Consider the following 24,499-nt stretch of genomic DNA (forward strand, 5'->3'; position numbering starts at 1 on the left):
AGCTCGTTCTTGTATTTTTGGGTATTTGTCAGATCACTGTGTGCGCTCTGATCGCTAAGCACACTGTGTCTCTGGATTGCCTTCATAACACCTGTCATTAGCAAACATAACAGTACAAGGAGCCCAAACTAATGATTCTCAATAGAGGGAAAGAAAAAGTTCTGACATCATTTTTTTTTTTTTTTCTGCTCTGTGTTCATTTTTTTTTTTTCCCCTAGACATTTGGGTGATTCTGGACACAGGTGTGGACATGGATATTCAGGGTCTGTGCTCTTCAATGGATAATCTCGTTATAAATGTACAAAAAATTCAAGATACTATTGATCAGAAATCTATGTTAGAACCAAGAATTCCTATTCCTGATTTGTTTTTTGGAGATAGAACTAAGTTTGTAAGTTTCAAAAATAATTGTAAGCTATTTCTGGCCTTGAAACCTCATTCTTCTGGTAATCCTATTCAACAGGTTTTGATTATTATTTCTTTTTTGCACGGCGACCCTCAAGACTGGGCATTTTCTCTTGCGCCAGGAGACCCTGCATTGAGTAGTGTCGATGCGTTTTTCCTGGCGCTCGGATTGCTGTACGATGAGCCTAATTCAGTGGATCAGGCTGAGAAAAATTTGCTGGCTTTGTGCCAGGGTCAGGATGATATAGAAGTATATTGTCAGAAATTTAGGAAATGGTCAGTACTCACTCAGTGGAATGAATCTGCGCTGGCAGCTTTGTTCAGAAGGGGTCTCTCTGAGGCTCTTAAGGATGTCATGGTGGGATTTCCTATGCCTGCTGGTTTGAATGAGTCTTTGTCTTTGGCCATTCAGATCGGTCGACGCTTGCGCGAGCGTAAATCTGTGCACCATTTGGCGGTATTGCCTGAGGTTAAACCTGAGCCTATGCAGTGCGATAGGACTATGACTAGAGTTGAACGGCAGGAATACAGACGTCTGAATGGTCTGTGTTTCTACTGTGGTGATTCCACTCATGCTATTTCTGATTGTCCTAAGCGCACTAAGCGGTCCGCTAGGTCTGCCGTCATTGGTACTGTACAGTCCAAATTCCTTCTGTCCATTACCTTGATATGCTCTTTGTCGTCGTTTTCTGTCATGGCGTTTGTGGATTCGGGCGCTGCCCTGAATCTGATGGATTTGGATTATGCTAAACGTTGTGGGTTTTTCTTGGAGCCTTTGCGGTGTCCTATTCCATTGAGAGGAATTGATGCTACACCTTTGGCCAAGAATAAACCTCAGTACTGGGCCCAGCTGACCATGTGCATGGCTCCTGCACATCAGGAAGTTACTCGCTTTCTGGTGTTGCATAATCTGCATGATGTGGTCGTGTTGGGGTTGCCATGGCTACAAACCCATAATCCAGTATTGGATTGGAAGTCCATGTCGGTATCCAGTTGGGGTTGTCAGGGGGTACATGGTGATGTTCCATTTTTGTCGATTTCGTCATCCACCCCTTCTGAGGTCCCAGAGTTTTTGTCTGATTATCAGGATGTATTTGAAGAGCCCAAGTCCGATGCCCTACCTCCGCATAGGAATTGTGATTGTGCTATCAATTTGATTCCTGGTAGTAAATTCCCTAAAGGTCGATTATTTAATTTATCCGTGCCCGAACACGCCGCTATGCGCAGTTATGTGAAGGAATCCCTGGAGAAGGGACATATTCGCCCATCGTCATCACCACTGGGAGCAGGGTTCTTCTTTGTAGCCAAGAAGGATGGTTCGCTGAGACCGTGTATTGATTACCGCCTTCTTAATAAGATCACTGTTAAATTTCAGTATCCCTTGCCATTGTTATCTGACTTGTTTGCTCGGATTAAGGGGGCTAGTTGGTTCACTAAGATAGATCTTCGTGGTGCGTATAATCTGGTGAGAATCAGGCAAGGAGATGAATGGAAAACTGCATTCAATACGCCTGAGGGTCATTTTGAGTATCTAGTGATGCCGTTCGGACTTGCCAATGCTCCATGTGTGTTTCAGTCTTTTATGCATGACATCTTCCGTGAGTATCTGGATAAATTCCTGATTGTTTACTTGGATGACATTTTGATCTTCTCAGATGATTGGGAGTCTCATGTGAAGCAGGTCAGAATGGTTTTTCAGGTCCTGCGTGCTAACTCTTTGTTTGTGAAGGGATCAAAGTGTCTCTTCTGTGTGCAGAAAGTTTCATTTTTGGGGTTCATCTTTACCCCTTCTACTATCGAGATGGATCCAGTTAAGGTCCAAGCCATCCAGGATTGGATTCAGCCGACATCTCTGAAAAGTCTGCAAAAGTTCCTGGGCTTTGCTAATTTTTATCGTCGCTTCATCTGTAATTTTTCTAGCATTGCCAAACCATTGACCGATTTGACCAAGAAGGGTGCTGATTTGGTTAATTGGTCTTCTGCTGCTGTGGAAGCTTTTCAGGAGTTGAAGCGTCGTTTTTGTTCTGCCCCTGTGTTGTCAGCCAGATGTTTCTCTTCCGTTCCAGGTCGAGGTTGATGCTTCTGAGATTGGAGCAGGGGCGGTTTTGTCACAGAGAGGTTCTGATTGCTCAGTGATGAAACCATGTGCTTTCTTTTCCAGGAAGTTTTCGCCCGCTGAGCGTAATTATGATGTGGGCAATCGAGAGTTGCTGGCCATGAAGTGGGTATTCGAGGAGTGGCGTCATTGGCTTGAAGGAGCTAAGCACCGCGTGGTGGTATTGACTGATCATAAGAACTTGACTTATCTCGAGTCTGCCAAGCGCTTGAATCCTAGACAGGCCCGTTGGTCGTTATTTTTTGCCCGCTTCGACTTTGTGATTTCGTACCTTCCGGGCTCTAAAAATGTGAAGGTGGATGCTCTGTCTAGGAGTTTTGTGCCCGACTCTCCGGGTTTATCTGAGCCAGCGGGTATCCTCAAGGAAGGAGTCATTGTGTCTGCCATCTCCCCTGATTTGCGGCGGGTGCTGCAAAAATTTCAGGCGAATAAACCTGATCGTTGTCCAGCGGAGAAACTGTTCGTCCCTGATAGGTGGACTAATAAACTTATCTCTGAACTTCATTGTTCGGTGTTGGCTGGTCATCCTGGAATCTTTGGTACCAGAGAGTTAGTGGCTAGATCCTTCTGGTGGCCATCTCTGTCACGGGATGTAGGTACTTTTGTGCAGTCCTGTGGGATTTGTGCTAGGGCTAAGCCCTGCTGTTCTCGTGCCAGTGGGTTGCTTTTGCCCTTGCCGGTCCCAAAGAGGCCTTGGACACATATTTCGATGGATTTCATTTCTGACCTTCCCGTTTCTCAAAAGATGTTAGTCATTTGGGTGGTCTGTGATCGCTTTTCTAAAATGGTCCATCTGGTGCCCTTGGCTAAATTGCCTTCCTCCTCTGATTTGGTACCTTTGTTCTTTCAGCATGTGGTTCGGTTGCATGGCATTCCTGAGAATATTGTTTCTGACAGAGGTTCCCAGTTTGTTTCAAGGTTTTGGCGAGCCTTTTGTGGTAGGATGGGCATTGACCTATCCTTTTCCTCGGCTTTCCATCCTCAGACTAATGGCCAGACCGAACGAACCAATCTGACCTTGGAAACATATCTGAGATGTTTTGTTTCTGCAGACCAGGATGATTGGGTGTCCTTTTTGCCGTTGGCTGAGTTCGCCCTTAATAATCGGGCCAGCTCGGCTACCTTGGTTTCTCCATTTTTTTGCAATTCTGGGTTCCATCCTCGTTTCTCTTCAGGACAGGTTGAGTCTTCGGACTGTCCTGGTGTGGATTCTGTGGTGGATAGGTTGCAGCAGATCTGGACTCGGGTAGTGGACAATTTGACCTTGTCCCAGGAGAAAGCTCAACTTTTCGCTAATCGCAGACGCCGTGTGGGTCCCCGACTTCGTGTTGGGGATCTGGTTTGGTTATCTTCTCGTCATATTCCTATGAAGGTTTCCTCTCCTAAATTTAAACCTCGTTTTATTGGTCCGTATAGGATTTCTGAGGTTCTCAATCCTGTGTCTTTTCGTTTGACCCTCCCAGACTCCTTTTCCATACATAATGTATTCCATAGGTCGTTGTTGCGGAGATACGTGGCACCTATGGTTCCATCTGTTGAGCCTCCTGCCCCGGTTTTGGTGGAGGGGGAATTGGAGTATATTGTGGAGAAGATTTTGGATTCTCGTGTTTCTAGACGGAAACTCCAGTATCTGGTTAAATGGAAGGGTTATGCTCAGGAAGATAATTCCTGGGTTTTTGCCTCTGATGTTCATGCTTCCGATCTTCTTCGTGCCTTTCATGCGGTTCATCCTGGTCGGCCTGGGGGCTCTGGTGAGGGTTCGGTGACCCCTCCTCAAGGGGGGGGGGGGTACTGTTGTGAATTCTGTGGCTGAATTCACTCCTGTGGTCACAAGTGGTACTGCGGCTTCTGAGCTTCCTCCCTCAGGTGTTCTGGTGAGCTCGTTAACTGCTTCATTACTTAACTCCGCCTGATGCTGCTATCCTTGCTCCTTGTCAATGTTTCAGTGTTGGATCTGAGCTTCTCCTGATTGTTCCTGTGACCTGCTGCTCTGTATAGCTAAGTGCTTTTTGCTATTTTGTTGCTTTTTTTCTGTCCAGCTTGTCTTTTGTTTTGCTGGAAGCTCTGAGACGCAAAGGGTGTACCGCCGTGCCGTTAGTTCGGCACGGTGGGTTTTTTTTGCCCCCTTTGCATGGTTTTTGCTTTAGGGTTTTTTGTAGACTGCAAAGTTCGCTTTACTGTCCTCGCTCTGTCCTAGAATATCGGGCCCCACTTTGCTGAATCTATTTCATCCCTACGTTTTGTCTTTTCATCTTACTCACAGTCATTATATGTGGGGGGCTGCCTTTTCCTTTGGGGAATTTCTCTGGGGCAAGTCAGGCCTATTTTTCTATCTTCAGGCTAGCTAGTTTCTTAGGCTGTGCCGAGTTGCCTAGGTAGTTGTTAGGCGCAATCCACAGCCGCTTTTAGTTGTGTTTAGGATAGGATCAGGTGTGCAGTCTACAGAGTTTCCACGTCTCAGAGCTCGTTCTTGTATTTTTGGGTATTTGTCAGATCACTGTGTGCGCTCTGATCGCTAAGCACACTGTGTCTCTGGATTGCCTTCATAACACCTGTCATTAGCAAACATAACAGTTCACCCTCCGCGTTCGAAGTAGTTGACTGTAAGGGAGGGAACGTTTAACATGCGCGGGATGCGGGATTTGAACGGGTCAGGGATATTCTGGTTCATAATCGGTTGTCAGGAACTCAGGGGAATTGGTTGGAGCGGTCAACCCTCAGAGGAAATTATCGTTGCGGACAATGTCATTTTTGCGCACGCCATGTCATTGGACGTAGTATGAGTATAGGCCCTATTAGACACACGGCTAATCAGTTTATCTCTTGTAAAACTGATTATGTAGTGTATGTCATTTTCTGTCCTTGTAAGAGGTTTTATATAGGAAAAAACGATACGCCAGTTGTACGTGCGATTTAGAGAACACGTCCGTTCCATTCTTACGGGGAAAGGGGTTCCCAGGCTCATTAATCATGTGAGGGAGATGCACGAGGGTAAATCAGAAATCCTCACGTTTGCTGGCATAGAACGGGTAATGTTACCAGCGGGAGGGGGGGATTTGCACAAACTGCTATTGAGGGCAGAAGCGCGGTGGATCATGCGCACTAATGCCACTGGTCCCGCTGGCTTCAATGACAGGATTGATATGTCCGTATTTTTATAGCCCATGCGGTTTGGAGCTGTTTCATGCTTTTTTCTTTTTTCTCCTCTCTCCCCATTAGTTTTTCCTCTTTCCTGTTCTCTTTTCCTATGGGATAGTTGGCTCTTTTAAATCAGAAAAGATCGAATATGCCCGTACAATAGGTTATTTGGCTTTAATGTCTATTTAATATAACTCTGATAGGTTTGATCATACGTTGGCGCTGGAGACATAGTTTCCCTATTCGTCTAGTCATTTTGAAGTTCGTTCTAAAAGTTTGTTTTTCAGGGAGTTGTTTTTAACATATTTTATGTGTTGTCTGTCATGCACCTGTTCTTATTGGTTCTGGGATTGTAGGCGTGCGGCGGGGTGGGGGCGGGTTGCTCTCACTCACCTGTTATAGCCGGCGTCACTTCCCATGACACCAGACCCGTAGAAGCGCTTGGATCAGCGCGAAACGGCCGTCGTCGTTTACCTGCTCACCTCCCGTCCACCTGCACTCCCTCGGACCGCAAAGCTGTACCTTTTCATGTATTGAATAAAGTTTTGGACCACAGATGGGTGAGTGCTGCCACATTTTCTCTTCCTATTTATACGTTTGCATCTGCTATCCATGCGAGCACCCCCTGCACTGAAGTCAGCCTGTTATCACTCACCGCTGTTGATCTACCGAAAGGAGTAAGGCTGTGCAGCCCAACTGTTTTTCTTTTGTATTGGACTAATTCCTTATTTAGAAACTTTGTTTGGGGGAAACGGCTTCCCCGTGTTAAGTTGGAGACTCTCCAGCGTCCCAAGGATGATGGGGGATTGGCTCTGCCCAATCCTGGAACGTATTTTCTTGTGGCCCATTGCCAACATTTAAGGGCATATGAGGCGACTTAAAACGCGATACAACATATACTGGAAACATTGAAGAATAGATGTCTTGTGGTTCAATGTTTAGAGGATGGATCCCTGGGGACACTTGGTAAAACATACTCTACACTGTTTCTGATACATAAATTGTGGGGGAAGATTAAACAAATTTGTGGGGTTACCTGTTTGACTCGGTTTACACCGATATGGAATAATAATAATCTCCCAGAATGTATGGCCTTGGGGTGTTTGAAGGAATGGCAGGCCAAAGGGATACAGTATGTCTATCAGTTGATGGATCAGCAGGTGCTGAAAGCTTTTCCCCAGTTACAATCTGAATTTTTGCCTCCGAGCTGCAGGAAGTTTCCTATATGCGCAGATGAAACATACATGCATAGCTCACGGCAGGGGTGGGTACCTCACACTTCAGGGGGACATTGTGCTGGATTATATATTTGGGAATGGGACCACAAGAGAGGTAATATCCTCCTTGTGCGGGGATTTGATGCATACCTTTCTACTTAAATTTCCAATTAAAGCCAGTGCTAAGTGGGAGAGGGAGTTGGGCCCCTTGGTGGACGACACGTGGGACTCTGGAATGGGTACCGAGACTGGTTGTCTCAGATTTATATAATACACAGAGTCTACAAGTCCCTGGATGTCTTATTTAAGGCGGGCCTAAGATCTTCTTCAGAGTGTCCCCGGTGCAGGAATGATGGTGCAGGTTTATACCATATGATGTGGACATGTCCAAGACTGGCCTCTTTCTGGATAGTAGTCCTGAGTTGTATCGAGGGGGCATATAGATGTGTGATTCCCAGAAAGCCCGTAGTATGCCTTCTGAGATACGTGGAGGAGATAATGGTGGATAATGCCTTGAGGAGGCAATTGCCAGACTACTTTATCTGGCCCGGAAGGTGATTGCCAGATGCTAGATAAGGGTACGTTCACATTAGCGTCATGCGACGCTGCGTCGCCGACGCACGACAACGCATGCGTCATGCGCCCCTATCTTTATCATTGGGGACGCATGCGTTGCGTTGTCGTGCGTTTTCAGTAAAACGCACGACGCATGCGTCGTAACACCGCACCTGGGTGGCGTCGGAGACGCTACATGTTGCATTTTCGGAGCGCCAAAAAAACGCGCGCGTCGCTCGTGCGTCGTCAATGCGTTACAATTTCCCATTGAAACGTATTGACGACGCACTTGCGTCGCGGGTGTGCGTCGTGCATGCGTTGTGCGACGCATGCGTCGTAACATAAAATGAAACAAAAAAGTGTCTAGACAGTGTCTAGACAGTGCAAACAGTGAGAAAAACATCCCCCATATATAAAGAAAATGTAGGATTGTTTGTCACTTCTGCCGGCTACACAACAGGCAACATCAGACCAGACACATCAGAGCAACTGTCTTCTCATCCGCTGTCCAGAGATGTAAGTATAGAATGATTATGTGCATTTTCTACATGTTTTTACAATTTTTTTTGCAAGTAGTGTTTTATATTCTGCACTGTGGCTAAAGATATTGTGGTCTTTTTGGTCTGGTTTTGATGTACGGCATTGTGTATAGGATGGCGTTTCATTGTCTGCGGCCTTGATTAGTGTTCTTTCCAAGATTGATTTTGAGTTTCCATTTTTTGGTTTGGTGTTGTTTTTGTATTCAGTTGTGCTGTTTTATTCTTCCGTTATATGATGGCGTTTCATTGTCTCTGGCCCTGTCGGTTGTTTTGTAAAGTATGGTAGTATAGAATGATTTTGTGGCCTTTTATTACATTTTTATTGCAATTTGTGTATTATTTTCAGCACTGTGGTTGTGTAAAGAATTATTAGGCAACATCAGACCAGACACATCAGAGCAACTGTCTTCTCATCCGCTGTCCAGAGATGTAAGTATAGAATGATTATGTGCATTTTCTACATGTTTTTACAATTATTTTTGCAAGTAGTGTTTTATATTCTGCACTGTGGCTAAAGATATTGTGGTCTTTTTGGTCTGGTTTTGATGTACGGCATTGTGTATAGGATGGCGTTTCATTGTCTGCGGCCTTGATTAGTGTTCTTTCCAAGATTGATTTTGAGTTTCCATTTTTTGGTTTGGTGTTGTTTTTGTATTCAGTTGTGCTGTTTTATTCTTCCGTTATATGATGGCGTTTCATTGTCTCTGGCCCTGTCGGTTGTTTTGTAAAGTATGGTAGTATAGAATGATTTTGCGGCCTTTTATTACATTTTTATTGCAATTTGTGTATTATTTTCAGCACTGTGGTTGTGTAAATACATAGTTGTATGTTTCTGGTTGCGATGTATGGCGTTGTATCCCCTTCTATTTTCTCCGGCACTGTTGGTTTCATTGTAAAGTATTTATGTTTCTGCCCTTATTTTTTTTCATGTTGAAATATTTTTTATTACAACCACATATTGTGTTTTTTGTGTTGATCCGTGCATACTGTAATTTTTCTTTTTTAAAAAAATCTTTTGGGATTACTACATTGTGTACTTGTTAATTTTCTTATCTTTAGCCTTTTGTACTCTGGCATTGGGTTGTCTCTGCCATTGTTTCTTTAATCTAATCAATGTGGCAGTGTAGTTTGCTCATCGTTAGTTCAGTTGGAGTGCAATGTTATTTGTGGTTTAAATGCCTTTTTTTTTAATATTATTTATTGCATGATAGTGCATAGGAGCATAGTCAATGTTATTTTTTTGTTAATTTCAGAACTGCTTTAATTAGTCATGGCCAGCGGCAGTGATTCCGGCACCCCACCGCTGAGGAGTCCGGTGAGTACATGATCTACTATTGCTTGCTATATTTTCGCTGTCATTTGTAGATGGGTCACTCAACTTTTTGTTAAACTATTTTGCAGGCTTCTTCAAGTGAGGAGGAGAACCAGGAGGAAGAGAGGGAGCAGCAGCAGGGACCACGGGGCCAAGCTGTGGTTGCAGGACGGAGCGTAAGTATTTATTTCAAACCTTTATTTTTTTTTTTTTTTTTTTTTTTTTTGCGGGTATTGGGGGGGTGGTGGTAGGGTGTGGTGTTGTGTGTAGTAGGTGTCGGTGGAGGAGATAGGGACAATTTTTTTCTCTTTCAAACCTTCATATTTTCCATTCTTTTCTAGGTTTCACAACGGGCCCTGGATGAGCCACTTAACATTGACCTAATGGTGGCATCAATAGAAGCACGGGGCCCGTTGTGGGACAGCCGTGACCCCCAGCACGCGGACCAGGGCATATTGCGGCGTCTGTGGTTGGAGGTGGCACAAACGCTGTGGGATGGCTTCGACAGCGCTAACGCCAAGGCCGAAGCCAGTTTCCGTAAGTATTTAAAAAATAGTGCTGTGACCCATCATGCCAGGATTACACAACCGTCTGTGATGTCTTTGATTGGGATTGCACACGGTTGCGTAATCTTTTTCGATATATTATCTAAAACCTTTTTTTTTTTTTTTAATACACAGTTAAACAATTGAGGACCAGATGGCGCTCCATGAAGGACCGTTTCAAGAGGGGCCTGAAAAAGGAGGGACAGGCTCGTAGTGGTGCTGGCGCTTCAAGGACCTCGGTGTACAAGCATAACCGTATACTGCAGTTCTTGCGACCGGTCCTTGAAAGCAGAGAGTAAGTATAGTACCTATTCACACACCTAGTTTTCACAACATGCATATTCACATACTACATTCCAGTCACGTTGCTTATTGCCCAGCCATTTATTTTGCCAAGTACCAAGTATATAAATGAAGTAAAAAAAGGCTAGTTCACAGAGTTGTGCAAAAATACATACTTTTCTCCTCTTGAATCATAAGCAGAGGATCAAACATCAGCACAATACAATAGACTCTATCTACGTGTTTCAGGTGACAGGGAACATCAGACCTGAAACGCGTAGATAGTTTTTTTATTGTATTGTGCAGATGTTTCATCCTCTGCTTTTGATTGAAGTTAAAAAATTTTTTTTTTTAAACTTTTCACCACTCGTTGACCTTGAATTTTTTATTCATTTCTTATCTTCTCACACTTGCCAGGTGTATCTACGATTTTTTATACATAATAAAGTTAAATATAATAGATACGGCATACATTCCACTGCAAAGCTGGTTAGGTTCCCATGGTTGCTCAGCTCGCAGGACCTGTGATGACGTCTCGTTCACATGACCGTGACGTCATGGCAGTTCCAACCTAAGCATAATTGTCTGGCGTTGCAAACTAAAAACATGGGTGACTCTTTAGAATTAAATAAATACCGTTTGTTTAATATTGATGGTGCATATGCAGTGTCAATATTAAAAATAGTGTAATATTAATGGCGGTAATGGATACCTGGCGGTAAAATGTTCTGACGCATGTGAAATGTGATATTTTTTATACTAATGGTTTCCTTATGTTTTCACAGAACACACAGCAGCACCCGCGAGACTGTCCAATCCTCAAGACGACCCTCAAGAGCGGTCCTTTGTGAAGCGCCATCTGAACTGTCGCGGCCATCCCACAGCGAGAGCAGGTCTGCAACAACACAATCTGGCGAACCGGCAGCCGGTCCATCAGATGTTCCTCTGGCCGAGGCCTCTGTTGCTCCGTCCTTTGGGTCTTCCCGACAGCGTCAGCGGGCCTCGGACAGGGCGCCCATGTCCGAATTTTTACATCTGAGTATCGTATTTCAGAATGGTTTCAAGGCGCTGTGCGATAAAATGTGCAATATCGAACGGCGTCTTGAAAACATCGAAACGGATCTCTCGAGGCCGGCAAAACATTTCTTTAGTGCCATTCACAACGGCATGGTGGAACATCTTACGCCGGAACTCCAGATTTCGTTCATGCAGGGCTGCAACAATTTATATGTCAGTGCTCTGCAGCAGGCTCGGGTCATGCAGTCAGCGACAAATATGCCCGCAGTACCATCGCTGGCTGCCATGACTCCGACTCCTGCTGCAGAGCACCACCACAGAGGTCCGCGTGCCGAGGGCCACCGCCGCCGCCACCACAGAACTGAGCCCCAAAGTTCCGAGCCTGACAGGCCTTCAAGGGGGCACAGACGGGAAGCCGACCCCCACCCAGAGGGAGAGAGGAGGAAAAAGAAGAAGAAGAAGACCATGACGACCACAAGCACTACGTCCTTGGCTATGGCTGCTCCCCAAAGTACCACCAGAACACAGCCTGGGTCGACCCGGAGCACACCAAGTACCCAGGCTGGGTCTACACGGAGTACACCCACTACCCAGCCTGGGTCAACCAGGAGTACACCATCTACACAGCCTGGGTCGACCCAGAGCCGGAGTAGCCAGCCAAGGACACTGGTCGTCCCTCCTCCTCTCTCACCTGCTTCTGTTGCAGTCTCGCCACCACCATCCACTGGCTGGACTGATGTCGGCATCCCGTCTAGTGTCATAGAGTATGCTGCTTCCTCCCCCTCTTCCTCCTCCTCGGTCTCCTCATCACAAAAAACTGGGGGATATGAATCCCCTTTGGTTGCGGACATTGGCACCCCTTAAAACCGGGTTCCCTTTTTTTTTTTTTTTTGTAACACAAAATAAATTTGTTATATTTTTTTTAAAAAAAAATTTTGGTTTTTATTGTCTCAAATAAAGTTTGCACCAAATCACACCTTGCGCCGTACACACAAATCGTGTCTTTGTAACACCAGATGTGCAATGTGTGACAATATTATCTCTATTTTTTTTAACATTTTCTTATATGGCTGTCGTTCATTGTACTCAGATGTTACAAACACAAACAGCATTGCTCAATATGTCACGTTTACAAAGTACCATCACACAACGATTTCAGTATGGATATAGTTGTTTTAACTTTGTCTTTTCTGAAATCGTAAAACGATTGAGCCCCTGCTGTGATTTTTTGGTTATCAGCAAATGATTTGGAATATTTTTTGGGTAACTTATCAGAAGCTGTCATTGTTGGATTGGTGAGTTCACACCAATCCAGCGATGTCTTTGTTTTAAACAAGGGAAAATTGGGTAGTGCACTGTTTTAATCACTGAAATAAAAAGTTTACAATACCCCACTAATATAAAAAGGTGTCTACCAAGTCCCTCGCCGTCATCTTTCCGCACTGACACTGTGATTCCCGCCTGTAAAGCTGAGCACACCGTTGCCTTAAACGCTGTGCTGTGCTTTAGGGCTGGCACAGTACGGGAAGCTGACGGCGATGGACGTTTCACACACCGTAGTGTAAAGGTACCTTCACACATAACGATATTGTTAACGATATCGTTGCTATTTGTGACGTAGCAACGATATAGTTAATTAAATCGTTATGTGTGACAGCGACCAACGATCAGGCCCCTGCTGGGAGATCGTTGGTCGCTGAATAAAGTCCAGAACTTTATTTCGTCGCTGGACTCCCTGGAGACATCGCTGGATCGGCGTGTGTGACACCGATCCAGCGATGTCTTCACTGGTAACCAGGGTAAACATCGGGTAACTAAGCGCAGGGCCGCGCTTAGTAACCCGATGTTTACCCTGGTTACCATGCTAAAAGTAAAAAAAACAAACACTACATACTTACCTAACGCTGTCTGTCCTCCAGCGCTGTGCTCTGCACTTCTCCTGTACTGTCTGTGAGCCGGAAAGCAGAGCGGTGACGTCACCGCTCTGCTTTCCAGCTCACAGACAGTACAGGAGGAGAGCAGAGAAGCAGAGCGCAGCGCTGGAGGACAGACGGCTGTAGGTAAGTATGTAGTGTTTGTTTTTTTTTACTTTTAGCATGGTAACCAGGGTAAACATCGGGTTACTAAGCGCGGCCCTGCGCTTAGTTACCCGATGTTTACCCTGGTTACCGGCATCGTTGGTCGCTGGAGAGCGGTCTGTGTGACAGCTCTCCAGCGACCAAACAGCGACGCTGCAGCGATCCGAATCGTTGTCTGTATCGCTGCAGCGTCGCTAAATGTGAAGGGGCCTTAAGGTTTTTTTTGTAATTAACATTACATTAACAATAGTAAATATCGTGAGTGTGGCATTACACAGATTGCTCTTTTTTTGTTGCTGGGGAGCTGTATGTGTGACAGCTCTCCAGCAACCATGCGACAACTAAACAACGATCTCGGTCCAGTCGTATCACTGGTCGGTATCGGTGGATAATAGTTTTATTAAATGTACCTTAAGAATATTGTTCAGGTGAGATGGAAGCAATGTTGACAGTGTCACCACTATTTGACTCTGGACGTATTATAGCATCCTGAGTACAATAGTGTTCACTCTGTAGAGTTTAGCAAACATGATCGTCTCCCTCCTTGTCAAGCCTTGTTCCATATGCAAATAGTCTGCAGGATTAAAAATGGTTGACAAGGTGGGAGCCGATTATGTTATGCCTCAATACTATGAAACACACAAATTTTGTGGCACACACATTAGTACTTTCAATAAATTCAATAAATTTCAATAAATTTGGATTTTTTAAATTTTATTAATATGTATAAACGTATGAATTTTTTTTTTTTAAAAACTGAAAGGCTCAAGAAGTGTATTTGAAAACACAACACATTATACATCCAGGGAACATTAAAACAATAACCATAGAATCACCATACATAGGATGGTTAAATGATGAACACAACAGTGTTTACATGACATCATAATAAAACATACAGAATTAGACCATTTCATCTTGCCATGAAACACGGCCAACATCGGAAACAAAGTATGCAGCAAATTGGTCCCTCATATGAGCAATCTCCACAGTTGTCCGCAGAGGATGATCTTGATAATCAGGCAATGGATTTTGTATGTGTTCATCGAGTTCCACGTTGACTCTCTCTTTATCAATAATAAAATTGTGGAGAACCACACACGCCTTCACCACCTCATCCACTGTCTCAATTTTCAAATTTATAGCGGATCCTAATATACGCCATTTGGAGACCAGGATGCCAAAGGCGCACTCCACAGTTCTTCTGGCCCTGGACAGTCTATAATTAAATATAGTTTTGGTACGGTCCAACCCACGACTGGAGTACGGTTTCAGTAGGTTGCCACTCATTTGAAAAGCCTCATCACCAACAACAACAAATGGCAGGTCCGGGCCGTCAGTGTTGGGAAGAGGTCGTGGATGGGGGAAATTAAAATTGTTATTGTACAATCTTTGGCCCATATCAGACTCCTTAAATGTCCGTGAATCATTTGCACGACCAAAGGCTCCAATGTCCACAGCGAGAAACCTGCAGTCCGCACCAGCAATTGCCATCAGCACAGTGGAAAAGTATTTTTTATAATTATAAAAAAGAGATCCACTTCTTGACGGCTTGGTAATCCTAATGTGCTTCCCATCCACAGCTCCGATACAGTTAGGGAAAGAACAAACTTTGTGGAATTTTTGGGCGTTGGCATGCCATATTTCTTGTGTAGGGATGGGCAAAAATTCCTCCCGGAGGTTGTCCCACAATGCGCGGCATGTGTCTGCAATAATACCCGACAGTGTTGAGACTCCAATCCGAAACTGGAAATGCAGTGATCTCAATGTCTCTCCGGTAGCCAGGAAACTGACAAGAAGAAAAATAAATAAATATAATTAATTTAATTGTTATGAATGAATTTTCCATTTTTAATTACAATCCCCCACCCCGCAAAACAAAAACATGTTAATTTAAAAAATGGCTAGAACATATAAATCCTTCACATTCCATTACGTACCGTAGAGTCACCAGCAGACGCTCCTCAGGGGAAATCGATTTACGGAGCTGCGTGTCCTGCCTGGAAATGGTTCCTTCCACCAGACGCAGCAGATATCGAAAGCTGTCTTTTGTCATCCTGGTGTATTCTAAGTATTTGTCCTGGTTCTCATTTAATTCGCCAAAAAGACAATGGTACGCTCCACGACTCTCTCGGACTTCCACTATAGGGTGAAGCCAAAAACGCCGCCGACTCCTTCTCCGCAGTTTGTCTCTTCTCCTCTGTTCATGACAGGCAAAAGCATAAGCTATAGCAAGGGCTAATTCCAGCTCAAAAGTGAGGTAGATACTCTCCATGGAACGATCCATCTTGATGCTGTATGGTTGGAAATAAGGTATGCGGGGGTATATATACCACTATGACATTAATACCCACCCCCATCTACCCATTGGTGACATTATCGATTGTCTAGACACTAGACCCACCCTCTTCTATTCATTGGTGGTGTTATCTAGTGTCTAGACACTAAATTGTGGCTCAAGATCCAATCAGTGTTTGCCAACGCATGCGTCGTAAAACGCTGCGTTTTTTGGTAAAACGCACCAAAAACGCTCCGAAAACGCTGTGTTTTACGACGCATCCGTCAGACGCTTGCGTCATAAAAGTTGCGTTTTTGCGTGCGTTTCCGATGCGTCGTGCGTTGCGTCGGCGACGCAGCGTCGCATGACGCTAATGTGAACGTACCCTAAGGGAGGAGCCACCATCTAGGGGAGAGTTCATCAAACAAGTGAAACATGTCAATAAACTAGAGAAGGGAGTTTATAGGAAAAGGGGGAAATCTGCCCTATATGAAAAGTTGTGGACACCATGGCTGGATAGGGACATTGAAATCATTTGGAAAGGTCTCCAGAAATTGTCTGAGGGTATACTCTCCATTGCACTGCTTTATAAGATGGAACATTGCAATAATTCTCTATTATGTAGGCTTGGGGAATGTTGAAATGACAATGCGAGCTGTCTAAAGGCGGTGAGTTTTGTTACTGGTTATTGGGGTTGATTTATTTGAAATTGAATGTCTTCTGAAAAAATTGTATCCTACTATGTTATCTTTTAAGAAAAATGTATTTGATTAAAAAATAAATAACATTTCCCACATGTCTACTTTGTATCGGCACAATTTTTGAAACATAATTTTTTGTTAGGAAGTTATAAGGGTTAAATGTTAATCCAGGCCCAGTGCCTTTGATCATCTAACCTCCCCTGGTGTGCTAGCCAATTGCAAATTTATCCCAGATCAGCTCCCACAATCCCTCTCACCTGATCCTCTACTTAGTCTTATACATTTAGTAGCATTCTAAGGTGTGCACGCGTGTGAGGTCTGGCCACGTCTCCCTGCAGCTAAAGTATCACTGTAGCTAAAGTATCATGAAGCTGCAGTTATTTCAATGGCAGTAAAGGTACCGTCACACTAAGCGACGCTGCAGCGATACAGACAACGATGTCGATCGCTGCAGCGTCGCTGTTTGGTCGCTGGAGAGCTGTCACACAGACAGCTCTCCAGCGACCAACGATGCCGAGGTCCCCGGGTAACCAGGGTAAACATCGGGTTACTAAGCGCGGCCCTGCGCTTAGTAACCCGATATTTACCCTGGTTACCAGTGAAGACATCGCTGAATCGGCGTCACACACGCCGATTCAGCGATGTCAGCGGGAGATCAGCGACAAAATAAAGTTCTGATCTTTCCCCAGCGACCAACGATTTCTCAGCAGGGGCCTGATCGTTGGTCGCTGTCACACATAACGATTTCGTTAACGATATCGTTGCTACATCACAAAAAGCAACGATATCGTTAACGTGTGACGGTACCTTTAGTCACGGCAGGAGTCAGGACTCCACACTATGTATCTGTCTTTTTTGAGTATGTCTACTGAGTAAGCACGTCCTATTACTTGGATCTATCTTTTCTATTAACCCACCTTACCCCTTCACCATGTTTAGGCTAGTTTCACATTTGCGTTAGAATCTGCAGCGTTTAATCCGCATCCGCAAGTGCAGGAAAAATGCATAGAAAAGCGTACAAACGCGGCGTTTTTTTTGATGCATGCGGGAACGCATGCGGTTAAAAAAACGCCACATTTGTATGCTTTTCTATGCTTTTTTTCCTGTGTTTGCGTTTTTTGTGTGCATGGTGACAGATTTTACAGGAGAAAAATCTAGATAACCAGACACCGCCAATGGGACTACAGAGAGTGTGTATTATGGGATATCTATATATACAGGTCCTTCTCAAAAAATTAGCATATAGTGTTAAATTTCATTATTTACCATAATGTAATGATTACAATTAAACTTTCATATATTATAGATTCATTATCCACCAACTGAAATTTGTCAGGTCTTTTATTGTTTTAATACTGATGATTTTGGCATACAACTCCTGATAACCCAAAAAACCTGTCTCAATAAATTAGCATATCAAGAAAAGGTTCTCTAAACGACCTATTACCCTAATCTTCTGAATCAACTAATTAACTCTAAACACATGCAAAAGATACCTGAGGCTTATATAAACTCCCTGCCTGGTTCATTACTCAAAACCCCCATCATGGGTAAGACTAGCGACCTGACAGATGTCAAGAAGGCCATCATTGACACCCTCAAGCAAGAGGGTAAGACCCAGAAAGAAATTTCTCAACAAATAGGCTGTTCCCAGAGTGCTGTATCAAGGCACCTCAATGGTAAGTCTGTTGGAAGGAAACAATGTGGCAGAAAACGCTGTACAACGAGAAGAGGAGACCGGACCCTGAGGAAGATTGTGGAGAAGGACCGATTCCAGACCTTGGGGAACCTGAGGAAGCAGTGGACTGAGTCTGGTGTGGAAACATCCAGAGCCACCGTGCACAGGCGTGTGCAGGAAATGGGCTACAGGTGCCGCATTCCCCAGGTAAAGCCACTTTTGAACCATAAACAGCGGCAGAAGTGCCTGACCTGGGCTACAGAGAAGCAGCACTGGACTGTTGCTAAGTGGTCCCAAGTACTTTTTTCTGATGAAAGCAAATTTTGCATGTCATTCGGAAATCAAGGTGCCAGAGTCTGGAGGAAGACTGGGGAGAAGGAAATGCCAAAATGCCTGAAGTCCAGTGTCAAGTACCCACAGTCAGTGATGGTGTGGGGTGCCATGTCAGCTGCTGGTGTTGGTCCACTGTGTTTCATCAAGGGCAGGGTCAATGCAGCTAGCTATCAGGAGATTTTGGAGCACTTCATGCTTCCATCGGCTGAAATGCTTTATGGTGATGAAGATTTCATTTTTCAGCACGACCTGGCACCTGCTCACAGTGCCAAAACTACTGGTAAATGGTTTACTGACCATGGTATTACTGTGCTCAATTGGCCTGCCAACTCTCCTGACCTGAACCCCATAGAGAATCTGTGGGATATTGTGAAGAGAAAGTTGAGAGACGCAAGACCCAACACTCTGGTTGAGCTTAAGGCCGCTATTGAAGCATCCTGGGCCTCCATAACATCTCAGCAGTGTCACAGGCTGATTGCCTCCATGCCACGCCGCATTGAAGCAGTCATTTCTGCCAAAGGATTCCCGACCAAGTATTGAGTGCATAACTGAACATTATTATTTGATGGTTTTTTTGTTTGTTATTAAAAAACACTTTTATTTGATTGGATGGGTGAAATATGCTAATTTATTGAGACAGGTTTTTTTGGGTTATCAGGAGTTGTATGCCAAAATCATCAGTATTAAAACAATAAAAGACCTGACAAATTTCAGTTGGTGGATAATGAATCTATAATATATGAAAGTTTAATTGTAATCATTACATTATGGTAAATAATGAAATTAAACACTATATGCTAATTTTTTGAGAAGGACCTGTAGACCCTAGGACTTCTGAAATCTTAACAGTGTGCTACTGTATCCTGTGTCATGATGGATCTTCGCATGGAGAGCTTTTATTTCAACCTGGATTTAAGCATCAAGCTGTTTCTTGCCTGTACGTTTGCTTGGGAGCAAGACAGAAATCGCGAAAGATGGAGAAGGAGACGGCGTAGGCATTTTTGGAGACACCCCATTATTGAATTACGTGAGAGACGTGGAGCCTAACACACGCTGTATGGCGAGCTTAATGACAACCCGGACAAATTCCCGGAATACACAAGGATGTCGCAAGACTCATTCCGGGATTTGCTTGCTCGTGTCCAAGGAGCCATACGGAGACAGGACACCCAGCTCCGTAGAGCGATTCCACCCAAAGAATGTCTGCTGGTTACATTAAGGTACGTAAGAAATGTAAACTAATGCCAGTGCTGATTTTGGGTGTTCTTTGTTTTGTTTTGTTTTGTTTGGTATTTTCCTTTCTCTTTAGCATAACAACACCATCAATAGAATTGATTGTAATTTTTTTTATTATTATTTATTTTCTTCCAGATTTCTGGCAACCGGAAAGAGTTTATCATCCCTCCATTTCCAATACCGGCTTGGAATATCCACCCTGTCGGGAATAGTTGCGGACACCTGCCGGGCTTTGTGGAATGTACTGCGGGATGAGTTTAAACCCCACAAAGAAAAAGGTATGCAAAAAAGCGGGATCACCAACACAATAGGATACTAATTAATGATAAGTTTATTACATGGAGAACACACAACAGACTTTTAAAAAACATTTAAAAGGCCTCCACCACATAGGTAGAGGTGGCGGGTCCACACTTACAATTTAAACAAGAACACAATATTGCACAAAAGGTACACTGATGGGTCATACAAATTAACAGTAAACAATAGTAACAGTTACAATAAGCAACCTTAAATTCTAATGGATACACAAGCCACACAATAACTCAATATGCACAAATATAGCGGCCAAAAAGACTCTAATGCCAGGGAATAACCTGAATTAGCAGGGCTCAGCAATGTGAAAGAGAGCCTATATAAATGTGGTGTGATCTCCTGTCAGCTGGATCAAAAATGGCCCGTCACTCATTATCGGACATAGACCACCACTAATATATAAGGTGTAACTATAGCAACCTACAAACGCTTGAGCAGGCTTAGTACTCCCAAGTAGAAAAGTTCAGGCTATAAGTCCCTCATGGTATCTCACCCATAGGCCTATAGGCTTTTTGTTGTGCCGGGCATAATGTATCCCTAGGTCCCATCAGTGTCCTGGACCGAAGCGTATCGACGCACAAAGCGTCTTCCTCAGGGTCAGAGCATACATTCTCCGTGTGTTCCCCCTATTTTATACAATAAACCTTTGATAAGTAACACATACCAGGTGTGGGTACAGGTGACGGAGCCGCGGCCGCGTGTCAGCGTTCCCAGCGGTTACCGGTGCCGATACCGGAAGTCGTAAACCGGAAGTGTGATGACGCAGTGGTTACTGTCTCTGGGTCTTGTTGCCTAAGCAACTGACCCCAACGCTTGATCTGCGCACGCGCAGATATGAGCGCCCGATCTATTGCGCAATAGTTTCCTTCACTGCAGTGATGTTCTTATATCAATTTAGACAGCACGGAGCATAGTGCTGTATCACTGGTGCACAAGACCTCCTGAAGAGGCACAAATAGCAGCCCACATTCATATGCGCATGCCCGGTCACCATTAAGATAGAGTAGATACGAGCGGCGCCTACTTAGTTGTTACATCTTTCACAGCAGCTTGCATTCATACAATTACAGAGGAAGAAAAAGAAGAAAAAGAAACACCACTCCTAATTGGTGAGGATACTAGCGGCGCACACAAGAGGAAGTAAAGAAGATGTCAAGTACAATATTTCCTTTAATACATAATATTCTTCTCATATGAGTTGGCATAACCAAACATCAGGGGCAACAGTTTGCCCCCAGTAGTCACAGGAGTTCAGAAGAACATCCTCCCGCGACTGCCCAAAAGGCACTCGGGTCCAAATGTTGACACATGGTCCGCCCACCAATACCAATATACCATAGTATAAGGAAAGGTGAATTCACCAAGTATCAGAATAGAGCCCAGATAGCCACACTTATGGGCATACACCACAAGCATGGCACCGGACACTAATACTTGACATAATACATCAGGTCTAGCCAATACTGGTCAGATCCTTTGAGATAATAGTCGGACCATGGGTACATGAAAAAGTGGTACACACCTATTGATGTAATCAAAACAAATATGAATACTTTTGCCTATCCGAAAAACTCAGTAACCACTTGGTAAAGGATATATACTATAGACAACCATGCTGTAGTCCAAAAGCGGGAAACGTCACCGCTCCTGCCTAACAGATGGCATATTTAACATGACCTAAACACGAACCAAAGAAGTGTGTGTGCCCCAAAAACACGGTGCACTCCAGTCCATGGAGATAGTATGTCATGCTAACAACTCCACATGGATATTTACAAAGTCTATATGAACAAATATGGAGGGAATGCCCCCAGATAGGTAGCTAAACCAAAGTTCAGAATGAACAACAGTAATGATCCCGACCCCATCTTCCTGGTTCACATCATTTATTTGCAGTGTTACACCTACACCAATCCTGTGCATAAGTGATTTCTGGTACTAGGAACAAAAGGAAAACAGGGGAAAAAGGGGAAAAAAACAATGTAATTCATACCCCAGTATCTACATTCCCCACCAGTATCCATAAATGACCATATTCAAGTCACCGACTAAAGACAGTAGGGACACCTCCTTATAGTCTTTTATAGAACCCAGTATACAGTAATTCCTCGTTTAATCCAACTGGTGTTAGTCTCTTGAGATCAAAAATCCAACGAGACTCTTTTCTTAGTAATTCTTCCACTATTCTACCCCCCCTAATACTGGGGGTAACACCTTCCAGGCCCATCGCTCGGAGAGTTCTTGGGTTACCTTGGTGCTTTTCCAAAACATGGACAGCTACAGAAGTCAGTTGTTTACCCTACTCCCTATCAACTCTGGCCATAGTAATATTTGAGACATGTTGCTGAACACGGCGCCGCAACTCTTGTGTCGTTTGACCCACGTATATCTTATTACATCCACAAATCAGTGCATATACCACATTACGTGTTCGACAGTTAAAGAAAGACCTCGACTTAATCTGGAACGGTACGGAAGCTATCCTGATGCCCGCCTCTCCCAACATCATGGGGCATACAGAGCCAATGATCTTATTCCCTGCGCATGTTTTTACCGTGGCACGCTTAAAATGACTCCTAGACAAGCAATCTTTTAAGTTCCTAGCCCTCCTCGCTACCACCCTTGGTCTCTCAGGAATAATGGTTTTAAGTCTTGAGTCACTTAACAAAATGTCCCAGTTCTCATTCAATATATGTTGAACGTCACCCCATTGATTATGAAACTTTGTTATCAAACTCAGTTGGTTATGCGTGACTCTCTGACGTGTTTCCAAAACCTCGTCCCTGGATCTCTGGTGGGCATGGTTAAATGCCCTGGCTATAATTTTGTGGGGGTATCCGCGTTCCTGGAACCGGTTAGTAAGTGACCTTGCTTCCATCTCAAAGTCCGGCATGGTACTGCAGTTCCTGCGAAGACGCAGGAATTGCCCCTTGGGGATGCTGTTCCGAAGGTGACTTGGGTGAAAGCTTGAGTAGTGAAGTACATTGTTCGTGGCTGTACTCTTCCGAAATAGGGTGGTGTTAATCCTATTTTTCCGGACCATTATCCTCAAATCCAGGAAATCAACTGATGTGGTGGAGTAGTGCGATGTCAGACGGATATTCCATTGGTTCATATTTAGTTCCTCCACAAAGTTCTCCAACGACTCAGCTGTACCTGTCCACAAAACAATGACATCGTCAATGAATCGGTACCATTTAAGTACATGGTCCCCAAAGTACCGATTCTTGAACACCTGTGTTTCTTCCCACCACCCCATAAAAAGATTTGCATAGGGGGGTGTGCACCTTGCCCCCATAGCTGTGCCCGATACCTGTTTATAAAAAACCCTGTCAAACACAAAATAGCTTTTCTCGAGAATGGTTCTCAACAGATCTAAAACAAAAGAATCATGGCCCCTATTCCCTGTTGAATATTTGTCAAGGAAATACGTCACAGCTGCTATACCTAGGTCGTGGTTGATGTTGGTATAGAGTGCCTCCACGTCCAAAGTGGCCAAAACGATGTCCTCATGTAGTGTTAGTGGGTCCAATTGTTGAATCAAAAACGAAGAATCTCGTATATATGAACTCAATCTAAGGACCAGGGGCTGCAAGAAAAAGTCAAGATAAATACAAGCCTTTTCATATAGGCCCCCGATGCCCGAGACGATAGGTCTCCCCGGAGGCTCCGTCACAGATTTATGCACCTTTGGTAACATATAAAAGGTCGGGATGACTGGGTGCTTGACCGTAATAAAATCCAGCTCTTTCTTGTCAATGATGTTACGTACTAACGCATTATCCAGAAGTCTATCAAGACTTGCCTTAAAGACATTTGTTGGATCCGAGGGTAGGGTAACATAGTGCTGTGTATTACCCAACTGTCTCCTTGCCTCCTTGCAGTATAGTTCTTTGGGCCACAGCACTATGTTCCCCCCCTTATCTGCCTCCCTGATCTCAAAAAGATCGTTCGATTTAAGGCTGGCTAGGGCTCGTTTTTCCTCCTTTGAAAGGTTATTCTGTCCAAATTTATCAACTTTCAATTTTTGGATATCCTTGCTAGTTTTTTCAAAGAAAATTTGAACCACCAGAAATAGGGTAAATGATGGAGTGACCTGTGAGGGTATTCTCCCAATAAATTTGTGCCTACCTTGGTAGTTTTTGTTCTCCTCCAACAGGTCAGTCAAATCTCTCAGCAAGAGTCTATCCGTCTCTGAGACCCCATCCATAATTGAAGGATTCTGGTATAACAATTTAAACGTTATTTGTCTACAAAATAGATACAAATCTTTCGTCAGTTCGAATTTGTCTAGTGTGTTCATCGGGGAGAAGGACATGCCCCTGGATAAAAGCTTAATTTCAGCCTCAGATAGTTTATATGGGGATAGATTAATGATGTTCAACTCACCCCTATCTGTCATTGACGTTGGATCCAGTTCTACCGTCTGCGGTTGTTGTAGCGTGTCACCCGCTTGGAGCTTGGTGACCAGTCTCTGTATCGTCCCGTCCTCTTTTTGCGGCCTACTGCGGTTCCTTCTCCCCCGTCTGTGCCGCTTTCTCGATCGCTGGTATCCGTGGATAAAAAATCACTCGATGCCACCTCACGATCTCCATTTTTGGTACCAGTACTGGGGAATTGTGGTCTGCTAAACCCCGGTCTTCTGTTGCCATAGTGTGACCACCTAAAGGCCCTGCTCTCAGCATAATCCAACTTATCCCTCTGAAACTTCTCCTTCTTTCTCCTAATTACGTCCTTTTCAAACCGCTCAATGA

The 24,499-nt window shown here is 44.2% G+C and overlaps 3 protein-coding genes across 7 annotated transcripts in view; 2 read left to right on the plus strand and 1 right to left on the minus strand.

The window, feature by feature from the left end:
* Nucleotides 1–24,499, plus strand: part of HIBCH (3-hydroxyisobutyryl-CoA hydrolase) — an 885,760-nt gene that overhangs the window by 446,893 nt on the left and 414,368 nt on the right. The gene's annotated exons all lie outside the window — the stretch shown is intronic.
* On the plus strand, nucleotides 7,887–12,019 carry LOC138644883 (uncharacterized). Its single transcript, XM_069733790.1, has 7 exons — nucleotides 7,887–7,947; nucleotides 8,317–8,399; nucleotides 9,224–9,285; nucleotides 9,372–9,458; nucleotides 9,624–9,819; nucleotides 9,963–10,122; nucleotides 10,895–12,019. Exons 3-7 carry the CDS (start codon nucleotides 9,241–9,243, stop codon nucleotides 11,988–11,990), a joined length of 1,584 nt encoding a protein of 527 aa, XP_069589891.1. The 5' UTR covers nucleotides 7,887–7,947; nucleotides 8,317–8,399; nucleotides 9,224–9,240; the 3' UTR covers nucleotides 11,991–12,019.
* On the minus strand, nucleotides 13,438–15,816 carry LOC138644884 (uncharacterized). The gene is made up of 2 exons (XM_069733791.1): nucleotides 15,145–15,816; nucleotides 13,438–14,993 (listed from the first exon to the last, which is right to left on the minus strand). The coding sequence occupies exons 1-2, from the start codon at nucleotides 15,489–15,491 to the stop codon at nucleotides 14,108–14,110; spliced, it is 1,233 nt and encodes a 410-aa protein (XP_069589892.1). The 5' UTR covers nucleotides 15,492–15,816; the 3' UTR covers nucleotides 13,438–14,107.

The sequence above is a fragment of the Ranitomeya imitator genome, chromosome 7, assembly GCF_032444005.1.
Source record: "Ranitomeya imitator isolate aRanImi1 chromosome 7, aRanImi1.pri, whole genome shotgun sequence".
NCBI lineage: Eukaryota > Metazoa > Chordata > Amphibia > Anura > Dendrobatidae > Ranitomeya > Ranitomeya imitator.